We start from the raw sequence: 18,063 nt of genomic DNA, 5'->3' as shown, positions 1-18,063 counted from the left end.
TGTAAGGTTCACTAAACCATGCCATATAAACATCTGTCTGTCCCTTGGAGCACAGCAGTGTCACTGTCAGTTAGATAACCTTAGTGGCTTTTCATCTCTGTGATTCTCTTTGGGCTGTGTTGATCATATGATTACAGACACTTACTTTCCCTTCTTTTTCTTATTGCCCCCAGAACACAGATGCTGCCCTGCTCCCCTGCATCAGTTATCCTGCATTTGCCTTGGATGATGAAGTTCTGTTTAGCCAGACACTTGATAAAGTGGTTAGAAAATTAAAAGGAAAATATGGATTTAAGCGTTTCTTGAGAGATGGGTATAGAACATCATTGGAAGATCCTAAAAGACGCTACTACAGACCAGCTGAAATTAAGGTATCAAAAAATATCCCATGTCAGATAGCATAATAGAATGTTCAAAAGTACTGATTCATGGGCTTCCCTGGTGGCGCAGTGGTTGAGAGTCCGCCTGCCGATGCAGGGGACACGGGTTCGTGCCCCGGTCTGGGAAGATCCCACATGCCGCGGAGCGGCTGGGCCCGTGAGCCATGGCTGTTGAGCCTGTGCGTCCGGAGCCTGTGCTCCGCAACGGGAGAGGCCACAACAGTGAGAAGCCCATGTAACGCAAAAAAAAAAAAAAAAAAAAAAAAAAAAAAAAAGTACTGATTCAGGAGGCAGACTTCTTGGGTTGAATTCTGGCTCTGCCACTTATTAGCTGTCAGACCTTGGGCAAGTTAATTAAGCTCTCTGTGTTTAATATTCTTCATTGATAAAATAATGTTAGTACCTACTATTAGTGAGGGTTTTTTGAGAATTAAATCAGTTAATATATATAAAAGTGCTTAGAACGGTGCTTGGCACATAGTAAGCACTCAGTAAGTGTTAGCTGTTGAGGCCTATTTGCTCACATTGGGCCATGTTGAGTCATTGGGTGAGTAATTTTTCTATTGCACTTTCAGTATTTTGCCTGCCTACTATATACTATTTGTCTAATATAATAGAAAATACCTATTTGTGATTGAATTTTCAATCTTTAAGCAAATGCTCTTTTTTCTGTTTCACTTAGACACTTCCCTCTGAAATATACTCCTCTAAATATTTGGTTTTAAAGATCTTATATTTCAAATATACATACATATCCTATATCTAGGTTTATTCTAGCTGTTTCTAAGCTGCCCAGAAAACTGTAACACCCCCCAAAAAAGTAAGCATCCATCCACATTGCTGAAGACTTTGCTTCAATGGGATAGGTTGAAAATTATTTTAAAAAACCCCAAACCCCTCCCTATCTGCCTCCCATTGCCTCTCTCTTTGTTGTCACACTTCTGAAGGACATGGTGTGTTCTAGTTGTGGCTCCTTGTTTGCCTCCTACTTACTCCTTTACCTTATAATCTGGCTCCTGTCCCCAACACTTCCCAGTAGCTGTGTTGGCTTCAGTCAGTTTATGTCACTGCATCATTGTGGATGCCATCCTAACTTTATTTCACTGAACCTGCCATTGGCATTCGAGTGTCTTAAGTAAGTCCTCTCTCGGGAGGTTCTCCTCCATTTTCTGTGACTTCATTCTCTTCCTAAGTCTCTGCTTAGTTCTCTCACTATCTTTCTTAGTCTCCTTTGCAGATTCCTCTTCTTCTGCCTCCCTTTATCCTTTGCTTGTCTCCTGGAATCCATCTTCAGTCTTATTCTCTTTTCATGCTATTCATGCAGTCATAGCTCTAGCAATCACTGTTAATCCCACGTCTCTATCCCTAACTCATACTTCACCCCTGAGTGCCCTACCACGTATCCAGCTGCCTGTTGGACATCCTCACTAGAATGTGCTGCAGTCTGCCTATGATCACCTTCCACCCTTCTGCCCAAGCCCCAAACCTGAGATTCATCCTAGGCTCTTCCCTCTCACTCAGCCTTCTTTGTCACTCACCAAGTCTGGCAAATTTAACTACCTTTAAATCTTAAAAACTGTCCCTTCGTCTCTATTAACTGCTTCGTTTAGGCGAGTGATCCACAGCCGGGAATGATTTTGCTCCCCAGGGGACATTTGACAATATTTGAAGGAATTTTTTGTTGTTACACCTCGGTGGGTGCTACTGGCATCTGGAAGGTAGAATCCAGGGATGCTACTAACTGTCCCACAGTGCACAGGACAACTCCCACAACAAAGAACTATTTGGCCCAAGATGTCAATAGTGCTGAAGTTGAGAAACATTGATTTAGGGTAACATCCTTTCTCTTTGGATTGTTCCCAGCAGCCTTCCAGTTGGTCTCCTTATTTCTTATCCTAAAACCCTCTTCAGTACTGCCAGCTGTTCATCTAGCAAGTAAATTTGATCCTCTTAAGTGGTACCCTGTCACTTTCAGATCAAAGTTTTTGTCTGTCAGCCTGACTTCTCAGGCCCTCCCTGATCTGGCTGTCCTGACCCACCTGTTAGACTTCACCTTTCACTGCTTCTTCCTTGCTTGTGCCAGGAATACTGAATTGCTGTGAGTTTCTTTAACGTACTTCGTTCGTTAATGCATTTCTAGTTTGTACTGTTGTCTTCTCTGTATGGAGTTCCCTTAGCTTATCTCTCCAGAGAAATCCATCAAGCATTAGTTGAAGCATCTCCTTTCCTATAAACCCTTTCCTGACGCCCTGGGCAGGCTCAGATGCTTCATGCCCTTGGTTCTTGATACATATACAATGTATAGACATTTTGTAACATACTGCAATTGTTTATTTACATGCCTGTCTCCCCACTACAGCAGGTTTTCTATCTTTTTGTCTTCATAGCCCTCTGTCTAGCTGATGCCAGGCATTACTAAATACTTAGGAAATATTTATTGAATGAATGACTACTCTGTGATGGATTAAATGAATGAGCTTTTGAATAATAAGAATGCTGAGAAAATTTTTTTTAAAGAACAACGAAACTACTTATAAAATCAGTCCAGTTTTGTTATTACAATAAATAAATTTTTATGTATGTATATTCTAATGATATAAGTGTTCTAATATAATTAATATACATGTTCTAAATTATTGTTGGTGAAATTTTTAATATTTTATTTTCTGTTTTAGCTATTTGATGGCATTGAATGTGAATTTCCTATATTTTTCATTTACATGATGATTGATGGTGAGTGAACTTTTCTCCTGAAATTTAAACTGTAGGATATAACTAGTTTAAAGAAGAAAAGAAATAAAATATGACTCTTTTCAGCTAGCAAAATAGACTGCACTTATTGATGTTAACTACTCTGTATTTTTATATGCTACTTTTCTGCTTTCTGAGTTAATGTTACATCATTTAAAGAATTTTAAAAATACTTTGAAGTATTTTTAAAAGGATACAAATATATTTTCATATTTACAAAGAAGAATTTTTATGAATACTGTAATTTGTGACATTGTGAATGTCTATAATATTTATACTTAAGCATAGAGAAATTTCAATTAAAGTTCAGTTTTCAATTCTAAATGCTAACATTTCTCAAATCAGTTTCCTGGAAAACTATCATATGCATTTATTTGCATAACCTTTTTCCATTTTATGTTTATTATTTATATAGAAAAATGCAAGAATAATTACAATTGGGTAAATTTTTTTTCTAAGGTAAAATTTCCATGGTGCTTTTTGAGCTCAAATGCTATTGGATTTTATATTTTACATTGTAGGTGTTTTTAGAGGCAATCCCAAGCAAGTAAAAGAATATCAGGATCTTCTGACTCCAGTACTTCATCACACAACAGAAGGTGTAGTTGGAATGCTTTTCCTTTCTTTTGTTTTTTTTTTTTTTACATCTTTATTGGAATGTAATTGCTTTACAACATTGTGTTAATTTCTGCTATATAACAAACTGAATCAGCTATATGTATACATATATCCCCATATCCCCTCCCTCTTGCATCTCCCTCCCACCCTCCCTATCCCACCCCTCTAGGTGGTCACAAAGCACAGAGCTGATCTCCCTGTGCTATGCAGCTGCTTCCCACTAGCTATCTATTTTACATTTGGTAGTGTATATATGTAAATGCAAGTCTCTCACTTCGTCCCATCTTACCATCCCCCTCCCCATGTCCTCAAGTCCATTCCCTACATCTGCATCTTTATTCCTGTCCTGTGCCTAGGTTCATAAGAACCTTTTTTTTTTACACTCCATATATATGTGTTAGCATACCGTATTTGTTTATCTTTTTCTCACTTACTTCACTCTGTATGACAGACTCTAGGTCCTTCCACCTCACTACAAAGAACTCAATTTCATTTCTTTTTGTGGCTGAGTAATATTCCATTGTATATACGTGCCACATCTTCTTTATCCATTCATCTGTCAATGGACACTTAGGTTGCTTCCATGTCCTGGCTATTGTAAACAATGCTTCAGTGAAAATTGTGGTACGTGATTCATTTTGAACTATAGTTTTCTCAGGGTATATGCCCAGTAATGGGATTGCTCGTTCATAGGGCAGTTCTATTTTTAGTTTTTTTAAGGAACCTCCATACTGTTTTCCATAGTGACTGTATCAATTTATACTCCCACCAACAGTGCAAGAAAATTCCTGTTTCTCCACACCCTCTCCAGCATTTATTATTTGTAGATTTTTTTTTTTTTTTTTTTTTGCATTACGTGGGCCTCTCACTGTTGTGGCCTCTCCCGTTGCGGAGCACAGGCTCCGGACGCGCAGGCTCAGCGGCCATGGCTCACGGGCCCAGCTGCTCCGTGGCATGTGGGATCCTCCCGGACCGGGGCACGAACCCGTGTCCCCCGCATCGGCAGGCGGACTCGCAACCACTGCGCCACCAGGGAAGCCCTGTAGATTTTTTGATGATGGCCATTCTGACTGGTGTGAGGTAGTAACTCATTGTAGTTTTGATTTGCATTTCTCTAATGACTGCTGATGCTGAACATTCATGTGTTTGTTGGCAATCTGTATATCTTCTTTGGAGAAATGTCTATTTAGGTCTTCAGCCCATTTTTGATTTAGGTTGTTTGTTTTTTTGATAGTAAGCTGCATGAGCTACTTGTATATTTTGGAGATTAATCCTTTGTCAGTTGCTTAGTTTGCAAATATTTTCTCCCATTCTGAGGGTTCTCTTTTTGTCTTGTTTATGGTTTCCTTTGCTGTGCCAAAGATTTTAAGTTTCATTAGGTCCCATTTGTTTATTTTTGTTTATATTTCCATTTTCTAGGAGGTGGGTCAAAAAGGATCTTGCTGTGATTTATGTCAAAGAGTGTTCTGCCTACGTTTTCCTCTAAGAGTTTTCCTCTAAGTGTTTGGCCTTACATTTAGATCTTTGATCCATTTTGAGCTTATTTTTGTGTATGGTGTTAGGGAGTGTTCTAATTTCATTCTTTTACATGTAGCTGTCCTGTTTCCCCAGCACCACTCATTGAAGAGGCTATCTTTTCTCCATTGTATATTCTTGCCTCCTTTATCAAAGATAAGGTGACCATATGTGCGTGGGTTTATCTCTGGGCTTTCTTTTCTGTTCCATTGATCTATGTTTCTGTTTTTGTGCCAGTACCATACTGTCTTGATTACTGTAGCTTTGTAGTATAGTCTGAAGTCAAGGAGCCTGATTCCTCCAGCTCGGTTTTTCTTTCTCAGGATAGCTCTGGCTATTTGGGGTCTTTTGTGTTTCCATACAAATTGTGAAATTTTTTGTTCTAGTTCTGTGAAAAATGCCAGTGGTAGTTTGATAGGGATTGCATTGAATCTGTAGATTGCTTTGAGTAGTATAGTCATTTTCACAATGTTGATTCTTCCAATCCAAGAACCTGGTATATCTCTCCATCTATTTGTATCATCTTTAATTTCTATAATCAGTGTCTTCTAGTTTTCTGCATACAGGTCTTTTGTCTCCTTAGGTAGGTTTATTCCTAGGTATTTTATTCTTTTAGTTGCAGTGGTAAATGGGAATGTTTCCTTAATTTCTCTTTCAGATTATTCATCACTAGTGTATAGGAATGCCAGAGATTTCTGTGCATTAATTTTGTATCCTGGTACTTTACCAAATTCATTGATTGGCTCTAGTAGCTTTCTGGTAGCATCTTTAGGATTCTCTCTGTATAGTATCGTGTCATCTGCAGACAGTGACAGCTTTACTTCTTCTTTTCTGATTTGGATTCCTTTTTTTCTTTTTCTTCTCTGGAAGTTGTGCTGTGGCTAAAACTTCCGAAACTATTTTGAATAATAGTGGTGAGAGTGGGTAACCTTGTCTTGTTCCTGATCTTAGAGGCAATGGTTTCAGTTTTTCACCACTGAGAACGATGCAGGCTGTATGTTTGTTGTATATGGCCTTTATTATGTTGAGGTAGGTTCCCTCTGTGCCCACTTTCTGGAGGGTTTTTCTTGTAAATGGGTGTTGAATTTTGTCAAAAGCTTTTTCTGCATCTATTGAGATGATCATATGGTTTTTCTCCTTCAGTTTGTTAATATGGTGTATCACATTGATTGATTTGCGTATATTGAAGAATCCTTGCATTCCTGGGATAAACCCCACTTGATCATGGTATATGATCTTTTAATGTGCTGTTGGATTCTGTTTGCTAGTGTTTCGTTGAGGATTTTTGTGTCTATGTTCATCAGTGATATTGGCCTGTAGTTTTCTTTTTTTGTGACAGCTTTGTCTCACTTTGGTATCAGAGTGATGGTGGCCTTGTAGAATGAGTTTCAGAGTGTCCTCCCTCTGCTATATTTTGGAAGAGTTTGAGAAGGAAAGGTGTTAGCTCTTTTCTAAATATTTGATAGAATTCGCCTGTGAAGCCATCTGGTCCTGGGCTTTTGTTTGTTGGAAGATTTTTTTTTTTTTTTGCGGTACGTGGGCCTCTCGCTGTTGTGGCCTCTCCTGTTGCAGATCACAGGCTCCAGGCATGCAGGCTCAGCGGCCATGGCTCACAGGCCCAGCCTCTCCGTGGCATGTGGGATCCTACCGGACCGGGAAACGAACCTGTGTCCCCTGCATTTGGGAGGCGGACTCTCAACCACTGCGCCACCAGGGAAGCCCTATTGGAAGATTTTTAATCACAGTCTCACTTTCAGTGCTTGTGATTGGTCTGTTTATATTTTCTATTTCTTCCTGGTTCAGTCTTGGAAGGCTGTGCTTTTCTAAAATTTGTCCATTTCTTCCAAGTTGTCCATTTTATTGGCATATAGTTGGGTGTAGTAATCTCTCATGATCCTTTGTTTTTCTGCAGTGTCTGTTGTTACTTCTCCTTTTTCATTTCTAATTCTGTTGATTTGAGTCTTCTCCCTTTTTTTCTTGATGAGTCTAGCTAATGGTTTATCAGTTTTGTTTATCGTCAAAAAGAACCAGCTTTTAGTTTTATTGATCTTTGCTATCGTTCCTTCATTTGTTTTGCATTTATTTCTGATCTGATCTTCATGATTTCTTTCTTTCTGCTAACTTTGAGGTTTTTTGTTCTTTTTTCTGTAATTGCTTTGGTGTAAGGTTAGGTTGTTTATTTGAGATATTTCTTGTTTCTTGAGGTAGTATTGTATTTCTATAAACTACCCTCTTAGAACTGCTTTTGCTGCATCCCATGTGTTTTGGTTCATAGTGTTTTCACTGTCATTTGTTTACAGGTATTTTTTGATTTCCTCTTTGATTTCTTCACTGATCTCATGGTTATTTACTAGCATATTGTTTAGCCTCCATATGTTTGTATTTTTTACAATTTTTTTCCTTTAATTGATATCTAGTCTCATAACGTTGTGGTCGGAAAAGATTGCTGATATGATTTCAATTTTTTAACATCTACCAAGGCTTGATTTGTGACCCAAGATATGATGTATCCTGGAGAGTGTTCCATGAACACTTGAGAAGAAAGTGTATTCTGTTGTTTTTGGATGGAATGTCCTATAAATATCTATTAAGTCCATCTTGCTTAATGTATCATTTAAGGCTTGTGTTTCCTTATTTATTTGCATTTTGGATGATCTGTCCATTGGTGAAAGTGGGGTGTTAAAGTCCCCTATAATGATTGTGTTACTGTCTATTTCCCCTTTTATGGCTGTTAGCATTTGCCTTATGTATTGAGGTGCTCCTATGTTGGGTGCATAAATATTTACAATTGTTGTATCTTCTTCTTGGATCGATCCCTTGATCATTATGTAGTGTCCTTCTTTGTCTCTTGTAATAGTCTTTATTTTAAAGTCTATTTTGTCTGATATGAGAATTGCTACTCCACCTTTCTTTTGATTTCCATTTGCATGGAATATCTTTTTCCATCCCTCACTTTCAGTCTGTATGTGTCTCTAGGTCTGAAGTGGGTCTCTTGTAGACAGCATATATATGGGCCTTGTTTTTGTATCCATTCAGCCAGTCTGTGTCTTTTGGTGGGAGCATTTAATCCATTTACATTTAAGGTAATTATCAATATGTATGTTCCTATTCCCATTTTCTTAATTGTTTTGGGTGTGTTACTGTAGGTCTTTTCCTTCTCTTTTGTTTCCTGCCTAGAGAAGTTCCTTTAACCTTTGTTGTAAAGCTGGTTAGGTGGTGCTGAATTCTCTTAGCTTTTGCTTGTCTGTAAAGGTTTTAATTTCTCCATCGAATCTGAATGAGATCCTTGTTGGGTAGAGTAATCTTGGTTGTAGGTTTTTCCCTTTCATCACTTTAAGTATGTCCTGCTACTCCTTTCTGGCTTGCAGAGGTTCTGCTGAAAGATCAGCTGTTAACCTTATGTGGATTCCCTTGTATGTTATTTGTTGCTTTTAATATTTTTTCTTTGTATTTAATTTTTGATAGTTTGATTAATATGTCTTGGCATGTTTCTCCTTGGATTTATCCTGTTTGGGACTCTGCGCTTCCTGGACTTGATTGACTATTTCCTTTCCCATATTAGGGAAGTTTTCAACTATAATCTCTTCAAATATTTTCTCAGTCCCTTTCTTTTTCTCTTCTTCTTCTGGGACCCCTATAATTTGAATGTTGGTGCATTTAATGTCGTTCCAGAGGTCTCTGAGACTGTCCTCAATTCTTTTCATTGCTTTTTCTTTATTCTTGTCTAGTAGTTATTTCCACTATTTTATCTTCCCAGGTCTCTTATCCATTCTTCCTCAGTTTTTCTGCTATGGATTCCTTCTAGAGAATTTTTAATTTCATTTATTGTGTTGTTCATTATTGTTTGTTTGCTCTTTACTTCTTGTAAGTCCTTGTTAAACGTTTCTTATATTTTCCCCATTCTATTTCCAAGATTTGGGATCATCTTTACTATCATTACTCTGAATTCTTTTTCAGTTAGACTGTGTATTTCCTCTTCATTTGTTTGGTCTGGTGGGTTTTTGCCTTGCTCCTTCATCTGCTGCATATTTCTGTCTTCTCATTTTGTTTAACTTACTGTGTTTGGGGTCTCCTTTTTTCAGGCTGCAGGTTTTTAGTTCCCTTTGTTTTTGGTGTCTGCCCCCAGTGGGTAAGGTTGGTTCAGGGGCTTGTGTAGGCTTCCTGGTGAAGGGGACTGGTTCCTGTGTTCTGGTGGGTGGTGCTGGATCTTGTGTTTCTGGTGGGCAGGGCCACATTCGGTGGTGTGTTTTGGGGTGTCTGTGAACTTAGTATGGTTTTAGGCAGCCTTTCTGCTAGTGGGTGGGGTTGTGTTCCTATCTTGCTAGTTTGGCATGGGGTGTCCAGCACTGGAGCTTTCTGGCTGTTAGTGGAGCTGGGTCTTAGCATTTGAGATGGAGATCTCTGGGAGAGCTCTTGCTTATTGATATTATGTGGGGTCAGGCGGTCTCTGCTGGTCCAATGTCCTGGACTCAGTTCTCCCACCTCAGAGGCTCAGGCCTGACACCAGGCCGGAGCACCAACATCCTGTCAGCGGCACGGCTCAGAAGAAGAGAGAAAAAAAAGAAAGATAATTAAAATAAATAAATAAATAAATAAATAAAATTTTAAAAATATTAAAATAAAAAACATTTTTAAGTAATTTAAAAGAAAAAGGAAGAGAGTGACCAAACCAATAAACAAATCCACCCATGATATGAAGCACTAAAAACTATACTGAGGTAAACATTAAAATCAGAAACAAGTCAGTTGCAGACAGCAAACCCTAATTGTACAGTTGCTCCCAAAGTGCACCACCTGAATTTTGGGATGATTCATTGTGTGTTCAGGTATTCCACAGATTCAGGGTTCATCAAGTTGACTGTGGGCATTTAATCCATTCCTCCTGAGGCTGCAGGGAGAAATTTCCCTTTTTCTTCTTTGTTCGCATAGCTCCTGGGGCTCAACTTTGGTTTTGGTCCCACCTCTGCATGTAGGTTGCCTGAGGGCATCTTTTCCCCTCCCAGACAGGAGGGGGTTAAAGTAGCAGCTGATTAGGGGGCCATGGCTCACTTAGGCTGAGGAGAGGGAGGGGTACGGAGTGCGGGGTGAGCCTGCAGCGGCAGAGGCCAGCAGGATGCTGCAGCAGCCTGGGGTGTACCATATGTTCTCCCAGGGAAGTTGTCCCTGGATCATGGGACCCTGGCTGTGGCAGGCTGCACAGGCTCCCGGTGGGGGGAGGTGTGGATAGTGACCTGTGCTTGCACACAGGCTTCTTGGTGGCTGCAACAGCAGTGTTAGCATTTCAGGCCCATCTCTGGTGTCTGCGCTGATAGTCATGGCTCTCACCCATCTCTGAAGCTTGTTTAGGTGGTGCTCTGAATCCCCTCTCCTCATGCACTCTTAGGCAGTTCCAGACTTTTTCCCAGACTCCTTCTCATCTAGCTGCAGTGCACTAGCCCCCTCAGGCTGTGTTCACGCAGCCAACCCCAGTCCTTTACCTGGGATCTGACCTCTGAAGCCCGAGCCTCAGCTCCCAACCCCCACCATCCCTGGGGGGTGAGCAGACAAGCCTCTCAGGTTGGTGAGTGCTGGTCGGCACCGATCCTCTGTGCGGGAATCTCTCTGCTTTGCCCTCTGCGCCCCTGTTGCTGCACTCTCCTCCGTGGCTCCGAAGCTTCCCCACCCCCACCACCTCTGTCTCCACCAGTGAAGGGGCTTCCTAGTGTATGGAAACTTCCTCCTTCACAGCTCCCTACCTGAGGTGCAGGTTCCATCCCTATTCTTTTGTCTCTGTTTTTTCTTTTTTCTTTTGCCCTACCCAGGTACATGGGGAGTTTCTTGCCTTTTGGGAGGTCTGAGGTCTTCTGCCAGCGTTCAGTAGGTGTTCTGTAGGGGTTGTTCCACATGTAGATGTATTTTTGATGTATTTGTGGGGAGGAAGGTGATCTCCATATCTTAGTCCTGCGCCATCTTGAAGCACCCCCAGGAATGCTTTTTCAAGAAATTCTTTCTACCAGTATTCCCTTAATGTTCCTTTGAAATATATAAATAATTCCTTTCTAAACAGAACAATTTATATTGAAATGAAAAAATGAACGGGACTGCAAAGGAATTAGAAAGAATAATCTCTTAATTTGTTATAATAAACTTGTTTTTATGAAAGGAGTTCATTAGGCAAGGTGATAGAGAGGGAGATGAATTTTAAGTGGTCATGGCTATAGTTAACTACACAGTAGTTTGCCAGGTGGGCAGAGGTTCTTCATCTATTACCTACTGTAATACTCTTTCACTGGATGTAATGTGACAATAATATAAATTTACTAATTTTTATCCATGTCACCAGAACTGCTTTGTTCAGGTGCTTTGTTCAGCTGCCCCCTTCAGAGGGCCACTTAGGGAGGCTCTGCCCTAGCCTAAGGGTACTACCATTGCCAAGAATATTTTGACCTCCTCTTTGGAGATGTTTTCAGGGCTTTTTGCACATTAATTTGAATGTCTGCCATGGTTCTAAAATGTCATCCTTTGAGGATGGATTTAGTATTTTAGAAATGGTCAAAAGGTCCAGACTTATAAATAATATATTGGTTTCAGTTAAACACCAGCAAGGGCCATAAAGGAACATAACTGAGTTTTTTTGTATGACTAGAAAACTAATTCTTGAAAGAATTCCAGAGGAGAAGTTTCAGATATCTTTGGTGTTTGGAAGTATTAGTGAAATAACAAAATATTCTCATGAGTGAACAGCTTTGACAACCTATTTATCTGAAAGTTAAAAATTATGGTGTGTTGATTAAAAAAAAAAGAAAAAAAGGGTGGTCTTACAGGCGTGATGCACAAACTGGCAATCACAGCAGTGGGCCCTATTCCTGTCTCACACGAAGTTTATGATATTCTTTAGGGTTTTCCACAGTATCTTAGAGTAAATACTTTATACTATATGCTCACCCTTTAAAATCCGTGTAATGTTAAAGTAGCAAAATGTTTATGGATAAACATTGAATTTCAAATAAATATTAATGTTTAAAACCAGTTTTTTGTCTTTATGCTCCAAATAACCACTTGTCCAATGTAAGAAACAATGTAATGAATGTTGTAATGAATATATTTAAAATCCCTTCAATCAGATCTTTTAGTATTCAGTGGTAGATCATTGATGCATTGAGGTGGTAGTCTGTGTATCACACTTTAGGCTTCATTATGTTGAAAGAGTGATGTTCAGACTATTCTCTATGTATCATAGACCTTTTCACTGGTTTTAGACACAAATATCACTATTTATTGATGCGTGAAGAAAGAAGCAAATTTTAGGGAAATCTGTGTAGTATTATTAGAAAAATTAAGTTCAGTGTGGGATGATATTACAAGAAGTCTTCTGTAGCACTGTATTAGAATGTTGGTTTTTCTTCCTTTACATCATCCACAAATATTATAGTCTTAAAATAATTTTTAGTTTCTACCAAGAAATATTTTTAAATGAGTTGGTCACAGGGAGAAGATGGATTTTTTTTTCTCTTCAGTGATATTGAATAGTAGATAATGGGCTTAATGTTTAAAATGGGGATTTCTTTGCTGTAAGCAATTGCTCAGGGTTATAATTCTTGATTTAAGATTACACAGTATCTCATTTGTAAAGCTTCCACAGACTAATCCTATTAAAAATAGCTTCTTCTATGGCTCTACATATTTGCATACTGTATATTTATTGATTCATTTAAAGGTGTTAAATGTTGTTAAAAGAGATTATGTACACATTGTTGGCTAACGTATAACGTATCCTGTCAAATTAGTTTTAAAGTAAAGAAGCTTTTCCCACATTTTTCACTGGGAGTTTCTGAAAAGAGTCAAATTTTCCTATCCTGTTGGGCAACTTTCTCTCTTTCTGCTTTGTAATCATTGTAGTTTTTGAAGGGGAAATTTGAGGAGGATACTGATTTGTTATATTTTAAATATTTATTTTTAAACTCCATAGGTTATCCTGTCATACCAAAGTACTACTCCGTGCCAGCTGATTTTGTAGAAGATGAAAAAAGAAAACCTGGCAGCCAGAAGCGATTTCCTAGCAACTGTGGCCGTGATGGAAAACTGTTTCTTTGGGGACAAGCCCTTTATGTCATCGCAAAACTCCTGGGTAAGTGAAGAAGATCGGGAACGGTTTTTTTTCTTATTATCAAGTCTTTAGAAATAAGTATGTCTTTGTTGACATTGACATTCTTTTTGGATTTGGGTGGTGTTTCATGCTGTTAAGAGGTCTTGGGGGAGTTTCTTAGCATGGAAAAGTACATTAATATGTCTATTGCACTGAACGATGATGGATGTTTCTGGGAAGAAAGTCAAATAGGTGTGGGTACCACTATGATCATTTTGGGCTGCATTCAGCTTAGTAGATAGGGTGCTAGCAGAAGGCTATGGAAACTTTTAGTCTCTTTTATAAATGGAATACAGTTGTGATTTAGTATAACAGTCATGCTTGGTCATACCTGTAGTAAACCACTTGCCAAAAGGAATCAGGTGTCTCAAAGTTCTCTTCTTTCCAATAAATACATGTTGGCAGTTTACTCAGTGAGGTGGAGGCATAATGGAGCCATTATTCATAATTCTTTGAAGAATTGTTTTTCAGCTTCTCCTAAAACTTCAGCTGAAGTATCTTTGGATACATTGAAATGAATATTAATTTAATGCACACATAAAAGCATTATGCATCTTGCTGTACCATTCCTTGCTAAAATGTTTAATATTATTAGCATTTCCATCAAAAAGGTTATCATAATAGTCAGAATTCTTTTATGACAAACAGATTATGAAACAAGCTGACTGTAAATTCTGTACCTGCACTAAAAGAACTGCTTACTGTGTGAAATACTGTTATTGTCTTTGTTGTTCTTAGTATTACTGCATAAAAGCTAAATTTGTTTGTGCTGTAAGAATAATCATCTTTGGTTCCTTTTTACATTCCATTAGGGAAGAATATTTCAAAGTCCAGATTTCCAATTCAAGCTTTACACAAATGATATATAAGAACAGACAGAAGCTATTCAAAGAAGAGAAAATTAAGTTAATGCTGTCTTCAGTTTGCTCATTTCCTGACTATATTTTCTGCATCTCCATATATACTTAATGCTAATTTAAGAACCTGTAGAAAATTTTCTTCTTTAAAGGGACAGCTCTTTGATAAGGAGTTGATATTATTTATGCAGGTTTTGCTTTAAGATTTTCCAAAAGAAAAAAAGAACATACATAAGCTAGTTTTCTTAGAATCAAGCCAAGTTGGTAAGATTATCTCTGGTTAGAATTTTATTTCCATCTTATTAGCATGAATACAAAGAAGCCTTGTTGATAACCAGCTAAATAAAATATATTTTGGCAGAGGAGTGGTTAACCTATCTAAGGACAAGAATTTTAACATCAGAATCTTACGTTTCTGTATACTACACTTGGAAACAAATGAGCATGATGAAATTTTTCTGTGAGTCTGAGACTGAAAACTGGTACCTGGGATATGGGATTTGAGATCTAAACCTTCTTCATCTTGCTTTTTGCTGTATATCCAGCTTGGGGTTGATACAGCTAGAAAGATTGCTATTTGAATAAATCCTCTGGATAAAGTCAAGGCTAATGAATTGGGAATGCAGAATTGACCATATTCTATATAAGCAGATTGAGCTTTAAAACACAAAGATTGAAAACAATATCAGTCAGTAACAAAACATTGGACCTTCCTTACTCCAAAATAAATGTATTGAATGTAGACAAATTTTGAGTGTAGATAGCATTTTCTTATGTTAAGACCAGAGTGAACAGAAATAATCCAGGTCATGCCTTCATCTCTGTTTTATGACCATTTTGAATAAGAAAGAGCCTTCAAAGAAACAGTTTCTCTTTTGCCTGCTGCAGTTCTAAAAAGGCAGTAGAGGACATGAGTAGGTGTATTGCAGACTACGAAACCACATACTTATCTCCTGCTAGAAAAAGAAATGCTGCATATTAATTAGCACTGTGACCTAGCTGTGTGTCATCTGGTTAACAACTCACTGGTTAAAATGAATAAGGTCTCAGAAGATTGCATCATTTAGTTGCTCTTGACTATTGTATAACTGTCCCCCCCACCCCAAGAACCATCAAACTTCTATGGATGTTATTAAGATTCCACACACGACGTTTACTAACAAAGTCTTATTTATTCATTAAAGGAGCCTCAGTTGGATATCTGCTTAACAACATTTTGTGGGCAGTTAATTGGAATTACATGAGCATAATAGAATAGTAAATCTTTAAAAAATTCTGTAATATATGGCTTTCACTAATTCAGTCCAGTTTTTAATTGGTGAAATTTAATAATATTTTGCTCTATGTATGCCTTAGTTAATAATTACACAACAAAACTATGTGACTTTTATGTTAGAGCAAAAAGACTCAATATGCTGTTTTCTGGCCCAAGGCCTGAACTACCCATTGTGTTCTTAGAAAATAGTTAATTATTACAGTAATTTTTTTTCTTTAGAAAATTTAGACTTTTAGAAAATCAGTGTTTGCTATAAAATATGTAAATAAATCATAAACAAGGAACTACCATGTGAAAAGGGCTTCCTTGCTTATAGTACAACAGCAGTTGAAGACATTGCCCTCATTCTGGTCAGTGCCCCATAAAAAATGCTCCATCTCAGAAATCTCTTTTAGAATTTAGTGTTAGGAAACACTGTCTTCCCTCACTGAACTAGTTTTCTTCCTTGAAACTGCAAATACATTATTTTTATTGTAGAACAACTTTATTGAGGTAAAATTACATACATTTCACCTACTTAAAGTTTACAGTTCAATATTTTTTAGCATATTCACAGAGTTGTGCAACTATAACCACAATCAATTTTAGAATATTGTCATCAATCCCCCCCTAGAAAAAAACCCTATACTCTTTAACAGTCACTCCCCACATACCCCTAATCACTTCATCCTTCCCCCTAGCACTAGACAATCATTAATCTACTTTCTATTTCTATAGATTTACCTATTCTGGACATTTTATATACCTCAAATCATATAATGTATGGCCTTTATGACTCACTTTTTTCACTTAGCCTGTCTTCAAGTTTCATCCATGTATTAGCACTTTGTTCCCTTTTTTTTTTTTGTCCGCACTGCGCAGCATGTGGAGTCTTAGTTCCCCTACCAGGATCGAACCTGTGCCCCCTGCAGTGGAAGCGTGAAGTCCTAACCACTGGGCAGCCGGGGAATTCCTGCACTTCGTTCCTTTTTATAACATTCCATTGTATGGATATACCACTTTTGATTTATCCATTCATCAGGTGATGGACATTTGGGTTGTTTCCACTTTTTGGCTGTTATGAATAATGCTGCTCTAAACTTTCATGAACAAGTTATCGTTTGACATATGTTTTCATTTCCCTTGGGTATATACCTAGGGGTGAAATTGCTGAGTCATATGGTAACTCTGTGTTTAACATTTGGAGCGCTTCTAGACTATTTTCCAAAGTAGCTGTGCCATTTTACCTTCCAACCAGGTGTGTATGAGGGTTCTAATTTCTCTACATTCTCTCCAACCCTTATTCTTGTCTTTTTTGATATTAACCATCCTAATGGGTATGAGGTGTTATCTCATTGTGGTTTTGATAAGCATTCCCCAAATGACTAATGTTGTTGAGCATCTTTTCATGTGCTTATTGGTATATCTTCTTTGGAGAAATGTCTATTCAGATACTGTGGCCTTTTTTTTTTTTTTTTTTTTTTTTTGCGGTACGCGGACCTCTCACTGTTGTGGCCTCTCCCGTTGCCGAGCACAGGCTCCGGATGTGCAGGCTCAGCAACCATGGCTCACGGGCCAAGCTGCTCCGCGGCATGTGGCATCTTCCCAGACCAGGGCACAAACCCTTGTCCCCTGTATCTGCAGGCGAACTCTCAACCACTGTGCCACCAGGGAAGCCCTGTGGCCATTTTTAAATTGGGTTATTTTTATTGGGTCTTTTTGTTGTAAAGTTGCAGGAGTTCTTTATATATTCAAGATACAGGTCCCCTACAAGATATGTGATTTGCAAATATTTTCTCCCATTCTGTGGGCTGTCATTTTGCTTTCTTGATGGTGTCCTTTAAGACACAAAAGCTTATCGCTTTGGCAAAGTCCAATTTATCTCATTTTTTCTTTTATTACTTATGTTTTGATGTAATTTCGTCTAATACAAAGTCACAAAGATTTACTCTTATATTTTCTTCTAACAGTTTTATATTTTTAACTATTACATTTAACTTTTTAAATCTATTTTGCATTTATTTTTGTAGGTGGTGTGAAGAAGAGGTCCAGCTTCATTCTTTTGCCTCTGTATATTCACTTATCTCAGAAACTATTCTTTTCCCTGTTGAATTGTTTTGGCACCCTTGTCAAAAATCAGTTGACCAAAATGTAACAGTTTATTTCTGGACTGATCAGTGGATCAGTCTGTTCCACTGATCTCTGTCTTTATGCCAGCACCACATTGTCTTAATTACTGTAGCTTCTTCCTTTCAATCTGGATGCCTTTTATTACTTTTTCTTGCCAAATTTCTCTGACTGGAACCTCCAGTACAATGTTGAATAGAAGTGGCAAGAGTAGACATCATTGTCTTGACTCCTGATCTTTGGAGCAAAGCATTCCATCTTTTACCATTGAGTGTGACATTAGCCGTGGGTTTTTCATAGATGCCCTTTTTCAGGATGAGGAAGTTCCTGTCTATCCCTAATTTGTTGAATGCCTTTTATCATGAAAGGATGCTGAATTTTGTCAAGTGTTTTCTGTGTCTACTGAGATGGTCACGTAGTTTTTATGTCCTTTGT

The 18,063-nt window shown here is 38.1% G+C and overlaps 1 protein-coding gene across 6 annotated transcripts in view; it reads left to right on the top strand.

Moving 5' to 3' along the window:
* PHKB (phosphorylase kinase regulatory subunit beta) overlaps positions 1–18,063 on the top strand; it is a 202,666-nt gene that overhangs the window by 102,835 nt on the left and 81,768 nt on the right. For all 6 annotated transcript variants that reach the window (XM_081215337.1, XM_081215338.1, XM_081215333.1 and 3 more), the window contains 4 exons: positions 174–371; positions 3,056–3,113; positions 3,653–3,730; positions 13,213–13,371. In XM_081215337.1, coding sequence (XP_081071463.1) covers positions 174–371; positions 3,056–3,113; positions 3,653–3,730; positions 13,213–13,371 — 493 coding nt within the window. The remainder of the gene's footprint in view (positions 1–173; positions 372–3,055; positions 3,114–3,652; positions 3,731–13,212; positions 13,372–18,063) is intronic.

Source organism: Mesoplodon bidens, assembly GCF_964165515.1.
Source record: "Mesoplodon bidens genome assembly, chromosome: 18".
Classification (NCBI taxonomy): Eukaryota; Metazoa; Chordata; class Mammalia; order Artiodactyla; family Ziphiidae; genus Mesoplodon; species Mesoplodon bidens.
Note: the sequence above shows the minus strand (reverse complement) of the source record. Positions and strands in the feature narration are given on the sequence as shown.